This window comes from Dendropsophus ebraccatus, chromosome 6 (assembly GCF_027789765.1).
Source record: "Dendropsophus ebraccatus isolate aDenEbr1 chromosome 6, aDenEbr1.pat, whole genome shotgun sequence".
NCBI lineage: Eukaryota > Metazoa > Chordata > Amphibia > Anura > Hylidae > Dendropsophus > Dendropsophus ebraccatus.
The window spans coordinates 146,630,028-146,644,657 of record NC_091459.1 but is presented as its reverse complement, the minus strand read 5'-3'; the positions used below and the strand labels follow the sequence as shown (position 1 = coordinate 146,644,657).

General features: G+C 48.9%; 1 protein-coding gene across 2 annotated transcripts in view; it reads left to right on the top strand.

Annotated features, from left to right (window-relative positions):
• DRC1 (dynein regulatory complex subunit 1) overlaps nt 1–14,630 on the top strand; it is a 31,835-nt gene that overhangs the window by 12,205 nt on the left and 5,000 nt on the right. The window contains exons 5-13 of one of the 2 annotated variants that reach the window (XM_069973192.1): nt 8,725–8,908; nt 9,268–9,405; nt 9,511–9,597; nt 10,484–10,606; nt 10,742–10,881; nt 11,310–11,444; nt 11,542–11,780; nt 12,204–12,313; nt 12,399–12,488. In XM_069973192.1, coding sequence (XP_069829293.1) covers nt 8,725–8,908; nt 9,268–9,405; nt 9,511–9,597; nt 10,484–10,606; nt 10,742–10,881; nt 11,310–11,444; nt 11,542–11,780; nt 12,204–12,313; nt 12,399–12,488 — 1,246 coding nt within the window. Of the gene's footprint in view, nt 1–8,724; nt 8,909–9,267; nt 9,406–9,510; nt 9,598–10,483; nt 10,607–10,741; nt 10,882–11,309; nt 11,445–11,541; nt 11,781–12,200; nt 12,314–12,398; nt 12,489–14,630 lie in introns of both variants that reach the window. The other variant, XM_069973191.1, reaches the window with a different exon arrangement.

The following is a 14,630-nucleotide window of genomic DNA, read 5'->3' as shown; positions in this document are numbered from 1 at the left end:
TTTTTGCAGCCGAGAGGTACTAGTATCAGCCATAGGTGCGAGGTGCAGCACTCTTTTTCTTCCCTGAACCGTATTTTGTTTCTCTCTTTTCTCCGTGTTTTGCACTCCTCCTGGTGAGACCCACATGACCGCAATTAGCAGGAGACACCTGAGTGCTCATGGTTTTAATCCCTCCTGTCTTTCCCATTCTATCTTTGATAGCTATGGTGAGTGCAATACCTTATCCAGACTTGTGCTGTTTGGGGGCAGCTTCCTCCGCCGGTGGTGCTGGCTGGGTTTTGGTGTGGCATTTTTGGGTCTGGTCCTGTGGCATGGGGGTTGCAGGGCCGTTGCATGGCCTCCCTTCCCTGACTGTGCACGCCTGCGGGGGTGGTGGTCGCTGACCGGCACAGTGTGGACTTAGTGTAGGGACCCATGTGTATCAGATACCTGCACGAGGTACATGGGGCAGTGTGGCTTGATCAATTCACATACAGAATTCTGATGTTTTTTTTGCAGCCGAGAGGTACTAGTATCAGCCATAGGTGCGAGGTGCAGCACTCTTTTTCTTCCCTGAACCGTATTTTGTTTCTCTCTTTTCTCCGTGTTTTGCACTCCTCCTGGTGAGACCCACATGACCGCAATTAGCAGGAGACACCTGAGTGCTCATGGTTTTAATCCCTCCTGTCTTTCCCATTCTATCTTTGATAGCTATGGTGAGTGCAATACCTTATCCAGACTTGTGCTGTTTGGGGGCAGCTTCCTCCGCCGGTGGTGCTGGCTGGGTTTTGGTGTGGCATTTTTGGGTCTGGTCCTGTGGCATGGGGGTTGCAGGGCCGTTGCATGGCCTCCCTTCCCTGACTGTGCACGCCTGCGGGGGTGGTGGTCGCTGACCGGCACAGTGTGGACTTAGTGTAGGGACCCATGTGTATCAGATACCTGCACGAGGTACATGGGGCAGTGTGGCTTGATCAATTCACATACAGAATTCTGATGTTTTTTTTGCAGCCGAGAGGTACTAGTATCAGCCATAGGTGCGAGGTGCAGCACTCTTTTTCTTCCCTGAACCGTATTTTGTTTCTCTCTTTTCTCCGTGTTTTGCACTCCTCCTGGTGAGACCCACATGACCGCAATTAGCAGGAGACACCTGAGTGCTCATGGTTTTAATCCCTCCTGTCTTTCCCATTCTATCTTTGATAGCTATGGTGAGTGCAATACCTTATCCAGACTTGTGCTGTTTGGGGGCAGCTTCCTCCGCCGGTGGTGCTGGCTGGGTTTTGGTGTGGCATTTTTGGGTCTGGTCCTGTGGCATGGGGGTTGCAGGGCCGTTGCATGGCCTCCCTTCCCTGACTGTGCACGCCTGCGGGGGTGGTGGTCGCTGACCGGCACAGTGTGGACTTAGTGTAGGGACCCATGTGTATCAGATACCTGCACGAGGTACATGGGGCAGTGTGGCTTGATCAATTCACATACAGAATTCTGATGTTTTTTTTGCAGCCGAGAGGTACTAGTATCAGCCATAGGTGCGAGGTGCAGCACTCTTTTTCTTCCCTGAACCATAACTACTATAATACTGCTCCTATATACAGGAATATAACTACTATAATACTGCTCCTATATACAGGAATATAACTACTATAATACTGCTCCTATATACAGGAATATAACTACTATAATATTGCTCCTATATACAGGAATATACTACTATAATACTGCTCCTATATACAGGAATATAACTACTATAATGCGGTTCAGGGAAGAAACAGAGTGCTGCACCTCACACCTATGGCTGATACTAGTGCCGCTAGGCTAAATAAAAAACACATCAGAATTTTGTGTATGAATTGATCAAGCCATACTGCCCCATGTACCTCGTGCCGGTATCTGATACACATGGGTCCCTACACTAAGTCCACACCGTGCCAGTCAGTGGCCACCAACCCCGCAGGTGTGCACAGTCAGGGAACGGGGGCCATGGGACGGGGGACATGTTTTGCACTCCTCCTGGTGAGACCCACATGACCGCAATTAGCAGGAGACACCTGAGTGCACATGGTTTTAATCCCTCCTGTTTTTTCCCATTCTGTTTGCTGCAGCTATGGTGAGTGTAATTCCTTATCCAGACTTGTGCTGCTTGGGGGCGACCTTCTCCGCCGGCGGTGCTGGCCGGGTTCTGGTGTGGTGTTTTTGGGTCTGGTCCTGTGGCATGGGGGTCGCAGGGCCGTCCCATGGCCCCCGTTCCCTGGCTGTGCACGCCTGCGGGGTTGGTGGCCACTGACTTGCACGGTGTGGACTTAGTGTAGGGACCCATGTGTATCAGATACCGGCACGAGGTACATGGGGCAGTATGGCTTGATCAATTCATACACAAAATTCTGATGTGTTTTTTATTTAGCCTAGGGGCACTAGTATCAGCCATAGGTGTGAGGTGCAGCACTCTGTTTCTTCCCTGAACCCCATAACTACTATAATACTGCTCCTATATACAAGAATATAACTACTATAATACTGCTCCTATATACAGGAATATAGCTACTATAATACTGCTCCTATATACAGGAATATAACTATATAATACTGCTCCTATATACAGGAATATAACTAATATAATACTGCCCCTATATACAAGAATATAACTACTATAATACTGCCTCCTATATATACAGGAATATAACTACTATACTACTGCTCCTATATACACAGGAATATAACTACTATAATACTGCTCCTATATACAGGAATATACTACTATAATACTGCTCCTATATACAGGGATATAACTACTATAATACTGCTCCTATATACAGGGATATAACAACTATAATACTGCCCCTATATACAGGAATATAACTACTATAATACTGCTCCTATATACAGGAATATAACAACTATAATACTGCCCCTATATACAGGAATATAACTACTATAATACTGTTCCTATATACAGGGATATAACTACTATAATACTGCTCCTATATACAGGGATATAACTACTATAATACTGCTCCTATATACACAGGAATATAACTACTATAATACTGCTCCTATATACAGGAATAAACTACTATAATACTGCTCCTATATACAGGGATATAACTACTATAATACTGCTCCTATATACAGGAATATAACTACTATAATACTGCTCCTATATACAGGGATATACTACTATAATACTGCTCCTATATACAGGGATATACTACTATAATACTGCGCCTATATACAGGGATATAACTACTATAATACTGCTCCTATATACAGGAATATAACTACTATAATACACGAACTGGAGAGAATGGAACGGCTGCACATCCCATCTATGGCTGATACTAATGCCGCTAGGCCTATATTAAAAATCAACACCAGAGTGTCTGTATATGAATTGACCCACATGACCAAAATTAGCAGGATATGCCTGTGCTCACATGTCTGGACCTTATGTCTTCCCCATTCTGTGAGAGCAGCAATGGTAAGTGTAATACCATATCCATACTGGTGTCCAGGGCCGCCATCAGGAATTTCGGGGCCCCATACAACCAAAGTGTCTGGGTCCCCCACATTAATAAAAAAAAAAAAAAATAGTGTGTTCGCCCCACGCCTTGCTGGGAGGTATAATTTGGTTCAGATCAATTCTAGAGAACTGGCTCATATTTCCCATTTTCCCCAATGGTTTATAATGTAACCTCTGTTATACAGTTATACAATTGTAGAAACTAAATGTGAACAAGGTGCAATTTAAATAGACACTTACTTGTATAGCTGCCTCTTGTGCTCTGTATGCAGTGCATTATATTCACCCCTGCAATGTACAATTTATAGCGTGTCTACAAGCCCAGCGGGGCTCATTATGATGGAGACTAAAACTTATACAAGAGTGGGGTAGGGGTTCCCCTGTATTCAGAATGCTGTTGAGTACTAGGCAATGCCCCGTTTGGGGTTATTGAATTTCGAGGGTCTGGGGGGCTGTGTGATTTGTATATGTTCACCAATATCCCCCCCCCCCCCCCCCCGGTATGCTCACTAACATAGAATATGTTGATAAGGCTAATATAATGAGGCTGTTCCATGTTAGTGAGCATATACAAATCACCCCCCCCCCAGGCAGACTAGTTTAGCTCATCCAAGCCAGTGATAGCGAATACATGGCAGTGAGAACGCTTTCTAGGAGATCCTGTTTGTGCAGCAGAGGTGTCTTTATCCTGCTCTGCATAGACCCTCGAAATTCAATAATCCCAGACGGGGCATTGCCGAGCACTCAACAGCATTCTGAATACAGGGGAACCCCTACCCCACTCTTGTATAAGTTTTAGTCTCCATCATAATGAGCCCCGCTGGGCTTGTAGACACGCTATAAATTGTACGTTGCAAGGGTGAATATAATGCACTGCATACAGAGCACAAGAGGCAGCTATACAAGTAAGTGTCTATTTGAATTGCACCTTGTTCACATTTAGGTTCTACAATTCTATAACTGTATAACAGAGGTTACATTTTATACCACTGGGGAAAATGGGGTATATGAGCCAGTTCTCTAGAATTGATCTCACACACAGACACCAGCACACATGTATACAGACACCAGCACACATGTATACACACACACAGACACCAGCACACATGTATACAAACATACAGACACCAGCACACATGTATACAGACATACAGACACCAGCACACATGTATACACACACACAGACACCAGCACACATGTATACAGACATACAGACACCAGCACACATGTATACAGACATACAGACACCAGCACACCAGGGCACGATGAAGTTTGAACTTCTGCAACCTGGAGAAATCACCTGATATCACCTGCAGTCCTATGTAACACCACAGATAACACAGTGATATCGCTGAGTACAGATAATGCAGTAGCTGTCACCTGCAGTCCTATGTAACACCACAGATAACACAGCGATATCTCTGAGTACAGATAATGTAGTAGTCACCTGCAGTCCTATGTAACACAACAGATAACACAGTGATATCTCTGAGTACAGATAATGTAGTAGTCACCTGCAGTCCTATGTAACAGCACAGATAACACAGTGATATCTCTGAGTACAGATAATGTAGTAGCTGTCACCTCGGGGCGCCCCTACTAAATGATGTTCTACAAAATAAGAAAAGTGTCATACAGGGACTCACAGGTGACGTCTTCTTTGATCTGAGGCGTCACTTTCCCTTTTCCTCTCCATCCGGCCCAGACCTCCATGATGATTTCTTCCAGATACGTTTCATCCCCTTAGAACCTGCGAGACAAACAATTTAGGCTCCGCACATTTCTAGCAACTTCCTTTCCTTTCTCCCCCCTGTAGGCTCCCATAGTAACTGCGCTGTGTGGGATGCCCCCTGTATGTAGGATCCCCTGCTGTGCCCCCTGTATGTAGGATTCCCAGCTGTGCCCCCATGAACTAATAATGCCCCCAGAGATGCCCCCATGAGTTAATAATGCCCCCAGAGGTGCCCCCATGAACTAATAATGCCCCCAGAGGTGCCCCCATATACTAATAATGCCCCCAGAGGTGCCCCCATATACTAATAATGCCCCCAGAGGTGCCCACATACACTAATAATGCCCCCAGAGGTGCCCACATACACTAATAATGCCCCCAGAGGTGCCCCCATAAACTAATAATGCCCCCAGAGGTGCCCCCATGAACTAATAATGCCCCCAGAGGTGCCCCCATGAACTAATAATGCCCCCAGAGGTGCCCCCATATACTAATAATGCCCCTGGAGGTGCCCCCATGAACTAATAATGCCCCCAGAGGTGCCCCCCATATACTAATAATGCCCCCAGAGGTGCCCCCATACACTAATAATGCCCCCAGAGGTGCCCCCATATACTAATAATGCCCCCAGAGGTGCCCCCATACACTAATAATGCCCCCAGAGGTGCCCCCATACACTAATAATGCCCCCAGAGGTGCCCCCATACACTAATAATGCCCCCAGAGGTGCCCCCATACACTAATAATGCCCCCAGAGGTGCCCCCATATACTAATAATGCCCCCAGAGGTGCCCCCATACACTAATAATGCCCCCAGAGGTGCCCCCCATATACTAATAACGCCCCCAGAGGTGCCCCCATATACTAATAATGCCCCCAGAGGTGCCCCCATATACTAATAATGCCCCCAGAGGTGCCCCCATACACTAATAATGCCCCCAGAGGTGCCCCCATATACTAATAATGCCCCCAGAGGTGCCCCCATACACTAATAACGCCCCCAGAGGTGCCCCCATATACTAATAATGCCCCCAGAGGTGCCCCCATATACTAATAACGCCCCCAGAGGTGCCCCTAAAAAAACAAACATCCTACTCACCTAATCCGCGCTGTGCAGGCAGCAGCTCTTCCTCCTCCTCTTCATGCTCCATCTTGCGAGCCGCAGGGACGGGACTTCCGGCAGACGTGATGACGTCACATCATCATGCCTGCTGGAGAGGCACATGATCACGGCCCGGCCTTCCATAGGCTGCTGGTATGAAGTGCCGGCAGCCTATGGGAGGGAATACAGGAGGAGGACGCTGACAGGTCCTTCTCCTGTATTCTGATCGCTTTAATGTTCCGCCCGCTCACTGTGCGGGCGGAACATCAAAGCGATCAGTGCATCCCGAGAAGCTGCGTGGCCGCAGCTTCTCGGGATACTCAAAAACAGGTGGCAAGGGGGGCCGTGCGGGCCCCCCTAGCGTAGCGGACGGGGGGCGGCGGCCGGCGGGCCCCCCCCCCATGTCTCTTAGGGTCCGGGCCCCATACGGCAGTACCACTTGTACTTCCCTATCGGCGGCCCTGCTGGTGTCGTTTGGGGGCAGCCTTCCCCGCCGGTGGTGCTGGCTGGGTTTTGGTGGGGCTTTTTGGGTCTGGTCCTGTGACATTGGGGTTGCAGGGCCCTTCCATGGCCTCCCTTCCCGTGCACGCTTTGCGGGGTTGGCGGTCGCTGACCGACACGGTGTGGAGTTAGCGTAGGGACCCGTGTGGACCAGAGGACCTGCGCGTTGGTACACGGGGCAATATGGCTTGATCAATTCATATACAGACACTCTGGTGTTGATTTTTAATATAGGCCTAGCGGCATTAGTATCAGCCATAGATGGGATGTGCAGCGGTTCCACTCTCTCCAGTTCATAACTACTATAATACTGCTCCTATATACAAGAATATAACTACTATAATACTGCTCCTATATACAGGGATATAACTACTATAATACTGCTCCTATATACAAGAATATAACTACTATAATACTGCCCCCTATATACAGGGATATAACTACTATAATACTGCTCCTATATACAGGAATATAACTACTATAATACTGCCCCCTATATACAGGGATATAACTACTATAATACTGCTCCTATATACAGGAATATAACTACTATAATACTGCTCCCTATATACAGGAATATAACTACTATAATACTGCCTCCTAGCTGTGAGGTTGTGTGTCAGTGGTTCTCCTGATGTCTGGAGTAAGCCAGGGAGGGGCCACCCTGGGCGGGGAAGCTCTCCAAGAGAGGCCCAGGCTTCTCGGCCTACACTGGGAGAAAACTACTTTACTAAAGTAAATCCTGAGAAGGAAAAGTGATGGAAGTCAGTAAAGTAAAAAAAAAAAAAGCAGTGAGTGCATCTCAGAAGTGTGTGGTAAAGCAGCCGGCCAGTGGAATCTCCTGAAATGACTCCAATAGCTGAGATCTGAACCAGCTCAAGAAGTTCTTAGCTTCAGAATGAAAACCCATGTTGGTAGCAGAAGCAGGTATTGCAGCCATCCCACTGAAGATAGTTCGGGACTGGTTGGCCACAATCCAGAGACAACAGTTGTTGTAATAATGATGTGTTTATACACCAAAAGATTTGGGAACGATTAACGATAATTTTATCGTCAGCCTTAAAAGATGCCATCAACGACACATCAAAAAATGTCATTAGTCATTTGATTGTTGCCTGCATACACATGCCAACAATGGCCGCCTCCGCAGAACACACCAATCAGCAGGGGGCACTGGAACAGGACAAAACGCTGCACAACTTTCCGAGAAGTCTCAGCGAGAGCAGAGAGTTGGGTCAGCACATTCCCCATAACATCAGCGGGACGCATGCCGGAAATGGCTGCCGTACCACCAGAAAGAGGACTGCACACTGTATCTGGGGCACGTGGCTACTACAGTGGTGAAAAGACATCTGGGGATGCTGTGAGTTATACAGTGCCGCCACATCGGCACTGACGGGAGAAAAAACTTCCATATAACATCAGTACAGGTGATCTGAGAAGCTTAGAGGAAGCCACCTCCAAGATCAAGCACAGGAAGCTGCTGCTGATCTACTCAGATATGGGGAGGGTGGTCGAGCCGAGGAGGACCTCAGTATGCCAGGAACACAAAACAACAAACTTCCTAGTAACACAGAAGGGAAAAAAAACCTGTGTATGGTCTATGTTGCTCTTTGTGGGTATTTTCCCACTATGAAACACGAGTGGAAATTTCAAGCGGAGACCGCGGGGCCTCTGCTTGAATTACAACTTGTGTTCCGTAGTGGAAACATACCCTATGGGGGGGATCCTAGGGAGGGTCTATTGCTGATTGTTTAGTCAGGTGTTTTTTTTCCTTCTGTCCTAGTAGGAAAGTAGGAACCCGTTAACCCTTTGCCGCCGTAGGGATGCTGTGGAACATACCGAACACTGATGATTTCTTTCTCACAATCTTTTATGTTCGTCTTTCTGGGTTGTCAGAGTTGAGAAGATCGACAATGAGGCGAAGAGCAGTTTCGAGAAATTTGAAGAAATCAGTAAGAAATGGCTGCTGAGTGGGGAGAAGGCGATCCCGCAGGAGCTGTGGGCGGTGCTGAACTCCCAGCAACAACAGTGCGGGCAGCTGATCGAGGACAAGAACGTGCTGATCGGGGAGCTGCAGCAGGTGGGCACTCAGTCACATCTCCCTTACACTGGGTCTTGTTGTCAGGTCACATCCCCCCAGTACTCTTCCCCCTTACACTGGGTCATGGCTTCTTCCCGGGTGACCATGGCGTGTGTTCTGGGATCCCTCTATGGCGGCACAGTGTGTTGTCAGGTCACATCCCCCCAGTACTCTTCCCCTTACTTTGGGTCGCAGCTTCTCCCCTGGTGACCATGGAGCGTATACCGGTATCAGGATCTGGGTGCGGGATCCCTCTATGGCGACACAGTGGAATGTCGGGTCACATGCCCGGAGTTCCCCCATAACTTTCTCATGCTTTTGCTCTCAGATCCTTCTAGATCTTTGTGAATCTTTTCCAGGAGCTGAAGAGGAAGGACGATCAGTATGTCAAGGATCTGAAGAAACAGTCAGAGGACATCAGCCTGCTGATTGAGAGGATGGAGGAGCAAGTTAGGAGCCTCAGCAAGACGTACCGCCAGGAGCTGCTGCAGATCGAGGTCAGTACATGTCAGTACAGATGTCATAATGGTATCACGGGGACGCTGTAACTACCCCGGTATGGGTCCCATTAAGGGGAACTGACTTCTCCTTATCTGCTGTAGAAAGTCTTCGAGCAAGAGCGTAGAGACCTCCTGAGTAAGAACCAGAAGAAGTGGGAGCAGGGGATGCAGCAGCGGCGGGACATGGAGGTAAGTGCTGGACTCTTCTCTGTGTGTAGGACTCTGCTCTGTGTGTAGGACTCTGCTCTGTACACAGTACAGAGCAGGGTCCTGCACACGGTACAGAGCAGGGTCCTGCACACGGTACAGAGCAGGGTCCTGCACACGGTACAGAGCAGGGTCCTGCACACGGTACAGAGCAGGGTCCTGCACACGGTACAGAGCAGGGTCCTGCACACGGTACAGAGCAGAGTACAGGGACCCTGCTCTGTACCGTGTGCAGGACCCTGCTCTGTACCGTGTGCAGGACCCTGCTCTGTACCGTGTGCAGGACCCTGCTCTGTACCGTGTGCAGGACCCTGCTCTGTACCGTGTGCAGGACCCTGCTCTGTACCGTGTGCAGGACCCTGCTCTGTACCGTGTGCAGGACCCTGCTCTGTACCGTGTGTAGGACTCTGCTCTGTACCGTGTGCAGGACTCTGCTCTGTACCGTGTGCAGGACTCTGCTCTGTACCGTGTGCAGGACCCTGCTCTGTACCGTGTGCAGGACTCTGCTCTGTACCGTGTGCAGGACTCTGCTCTGTACCGTGTGCAGGACTCTGCTCTGTACCGTGTGCAGGACTCTGCTCTGTACCGTGTGCAGGACTCTGCTCTGTACTGTGTACAAGACTCTGTACTGTGTGCTTGGTTCCTATAGTTAGTACTTTGTCTCTGTAGTCGGTAGAGGACTCTGCTCTGTCTCTGTAGTGGGTGGAGAACTCTGCTCTGTCTCTCTAGTGGGTGGAAGACTCTGCTCTGACTCTATAGTTGGTGGAGGACTCTGGTCTGTCTGTATAGCCGGTGGAGTACTTTGCTTTGTCTCTGTAGTCATTGCTCTGTCTTTGCCCTGAGCGGCGTCTCTGCTGTCCCCCTGTAGCTGGAGAGTCTCATGAACAGGATGAGGAAGGTGGAGGAATATGAGCAGCAGCTGCAGCAGCTCCGTGTGCAGGACGGAGAGGAATATAACATCATCAAGATAAAGCTGGAGACGGATGTGCAGGTGAGCGCGGATATCGGGGTCTGTAGGGAAGCCGTCCTCTCTGTACATTGTGTGTGTGTTTGGGGGGGATATGACCCCTGACCCCTTTCTCTTGTCCCCCTCTGACCTCTGTGTCCTTCCCGGGTTTGGATGCAGATCCTCCAGCAGCAGCTGCAGCAGATGAAGGCCACGTACCAGCTGAACCAGGAGAAGCTGGAGTACAACTACCAGGTGCTGAAGAAGAGGGACGAGGAGAACACCATCACCAAGTCCCAGCAAAAGAGGAAGATCACACGGTACACCCCCTCATTCACTGGCTTCCCCCTCGGTTTACAGCCTCTCGTTCACTGATGTCCCATTCGCTTAACAGACCCTCGTTCATCCTCTTTCCCCCCCCTGGTTTACAGCCCCTCGTTTATCTGCTTTCCCCCTGGTTTACAGCCCCTCGTTCACTTGCGTTTCCCTCAGTTTACAGCCCCTTGTTCTCTTGGGCCCCTCTTGCTTTACAGCCCCTCATTCACTGATGTCCCCTTCGCTTTACACCCCTCGTTCATCCGCTTCCCCCCTGGTTTACAGCCCCTTGTTCTCTGGCGCCCCCCTTGGTTTACACCCCTTCGTTCTCTGGCGCCCCCCTCGGTTTACAGCCCCTCATTCATCCGCTTCCCCCTGGTTGACAGCCCCTTGTTCTCTGGCGCCCCCCTTGGTTTACAGTCCCTATTCTTAGATTGCAGGACGTCCTGAACAACCTTAAGATAAAGCTGGAGAAACAGATCAAGCAATACCGTGAGGAGAACCAGGCGCTGAGCGACGACTTCAAGAGGATTGTCGAGCAGTACAGAGAGCTGCAGAAGAAGCTGAGGTCAGCCTGCCATGTCTTACTCCAGGATGGACCTGCTGACTGTCTCCGCTCTCACCAGCTGGATTGCTGATTGTTTCTGCCACCTTCTCTATTTCAGGCATTTTGCAGCTGTAGATGCCAAGAAGTTCCACGACATCTGGGTGATGAATGAAGAGGAGATGAAGCAGCTGGTGCAGAAGGCGCTGGAGGTCGATCACATTATACACGAGCAGCAGCTCGGACTCCCATGGACGTCACCAGACCTGTGGTTCATGGACAACGTGGGGCCCCTGGTGGTGAAGCCCAAGGAGCAGAAGGCGGCCAGAGCGCTGGCGCAGGAAGTGATGAGAGACTCTGGTGAGGAGTAATCCTGCCGATCCATCACCCCCATCCCTCTACTGCCTCCCGACTGTGTGGGGGAGAGCTCCTGCAGCAAACAGTCGCCTTACAGTCAGATCTGAGCCAAGAATAGATGGGATCAATATGAGATTTATTATAGATGCCACATTGTTACAGGAGCTCTGGGCGGTCTGAAGACGTCACGTCTGCATCTTATGTGTAGTACTAACCTTACCTAGGAGATCAGTCCATTACTATAGCTATGGGGGATTCGTAAGCTAGGACCGAGCCTTTTATTAGCAGGAGTCCAGGGGGAGGAGCTCACTCCTGATTGTCATGAAGAGGAGGGTGCACTACTGTGTACGGCAGGTTGTATAAATACTGTATGTAAATGGGGCAGGTTCAATTCATTAATTTCCCGCTTTATACGGCACCCAGGAGGCAGCGGACGTACAGTGACCTCTGGTAACCTGGAGAGCTCCCACCCTTCATCTCCCCCATTTTCTCCTCGGACAGTGAAACAGATCCTGGAGGTCCTGTGCGATGAGTCGGTAAGTGATGAGTGACCTCTGACCTCCAGAACATAAGCCCCTGTGGCTGCAGACAGATCTCACAGCTGTCTCTTACCTTTCCCAGGGATTCCTGATAGAGAACAAACTGGAGCAGCTGCTGTCCCCCCTGGAGAAGGACGAGCGCTCCCTCATCCGGCTGGACGCCATATTTGGGGTATGTATAGAAATCTGTATGTATAGACTGTTAGTATGGAGCTAAAGACCCCATAGAGACTGTTAGTATGGAGCTAAAGACCTATAGAGACTGTTAGTATGGAGCTAAAGACCCCATAGAGACTGTTAGTATGGAGCTAAAGACCTATAGAGACTGTTAGTATGGAGCTAAAGACCCCATAGAGACTGTTAGTATGGAGCTAAAGACCCCATAGAGACTGTTAGTATGGAGCTAAAGACCTATAGAGACTGTTAGTATGGAGCTAAAGACCCCATAGAGACTGTTAGTATGGAGCTAAAGACCTATAGAGACTGTTAGTATGGAGCTAAAGACCTATAGAGACTGTTAGTATGGAGCTAAAGACCTATAGAGACGGTTAATATGGAGCTAAAGACCCCATAGAGACTGTTAGTATGGAGCTAAAGACCTATAGAGACTGTTAATATGGAGCTAAAGACCCCATAGAGCAGTGATTTTCAACCTTTTTTGAGCCGCGGCACACTTTTTATACTTAAAAAATCCTGGGGCACACCACCAACCAAAATGGCACAAAATGACACTAAAACAGTACATATTATACATATAGTTAATAATATAGATTCTAAATGTATTTATACTCACTCAGTGTGAAACCTGGGCCTGTTTTCTTCTCCCCCCTGTGCTTCTCTCCTGTGCTTCTCTCCACCATACTTCTCTCCCCCATGCTTCTCTCGTGTGCTTCTCTCCACCATACTTCTCCCCCCTGCTTCTCTCCTGTGCTTCTCTCCACCATACTTCTCCCCCCCTACTTCTCTCCTGTGCTTCTCTCCACCATACTTCTCCCACCTGCTTCTCTCCTGTGCTTCTCTCCACCATACTTCTCCCCCCTGTGCTTCTCACCACCAAACTTCTCTCCCCCCTGCTTCTCTCCGCTGTTTCTCCCCCATCCCCATGTTTCTCTCCCCCATTGTTTTCTCCTGTTTCACAGGGGCACCATAGTTTGGGGAACTTTCCCCGCGGCACACCCGACCATGTGTCGCGGCACACTAGTGTGCCACGGCACACTGGTTGAAAATCACTGCCATAGAGACTGTTAGTATGGAGCTATAGACCCCATAGAGACTGTTAGTATGGAGCTATAGACCCCATAGAGACTGTTAGTATGAAACTGTAAACCCTATAGAGACTCCTTTATAGTGACCTCAGGACATTACTACCAGTATATAGCAGTGCGGTCCTCCTCTATAGTGACCTCAGGACATTACTACCAGTATATAGCAGTGCGGTCCTCCTCTATAGTGACCTCAGGACATTACTACCAGTATATAGCAGTGCGGTCCTCCTCTATAGTGACCTCAGGGCCTTACTACCAGTATATAACAGTGCGGTCCTCCTCTATAGTGACCTCAGGGCCTTACTACCAGTATATAACAGTGCGGTCCTCCTCTATAGTGACCTCAGGGCCTTACTACCAGTATATAACAGTGCGGTCCTCCTCTATAGTGACCTCAGGACATTACTACCAGTATATAGCAGTGCGGTCCTCCTCTATAGTGACCTCAGGACATTACTACCAGTATATAACAGTGCGGTCCTCCTCTATAGTGTCCTCAGGACATTACTACCAGTATATAGCAGTGCGGTCCTCCTCTATAGTGACCTCAGGACATTACTACCAGTATATAACAGTGCGGTCCTCCTCTATAGTGTCCTCAGTATCTTACTACCAGTATATAGCAGTGCGGTCCTCCTCTATAGTGACCTCAGGACATTACTACCAGTATATAACAGTGCGGTCCTCCTCTATAGTGACCTCAGGACATTACTACCAGTATATAACAGTGCGGTCCTCCTCTATAGTGACCTCAGGACATTACTACCAGTATATAACAGTGCGGTCCTCCTCTATAGTGACCTCAGGACATTACTACCAGTATATAGCAGTGCGGTCCTCCTCTATAGTGACCTCAGGACATTACTACCAGTATATAACAGTGCGGTCCTCCTCTATAGTGACCTCAGGACATTACTACCAGTATATAGCAGTGCGGTCCTCCTCTATAGTGACCTCAGGACATTACTACCAGTATATAACAGTGTGGTCCTCCTCTATAGTGTCCTCAGGACACTACTACCAGTATATAACAGTGCGGTCCTCCTCTA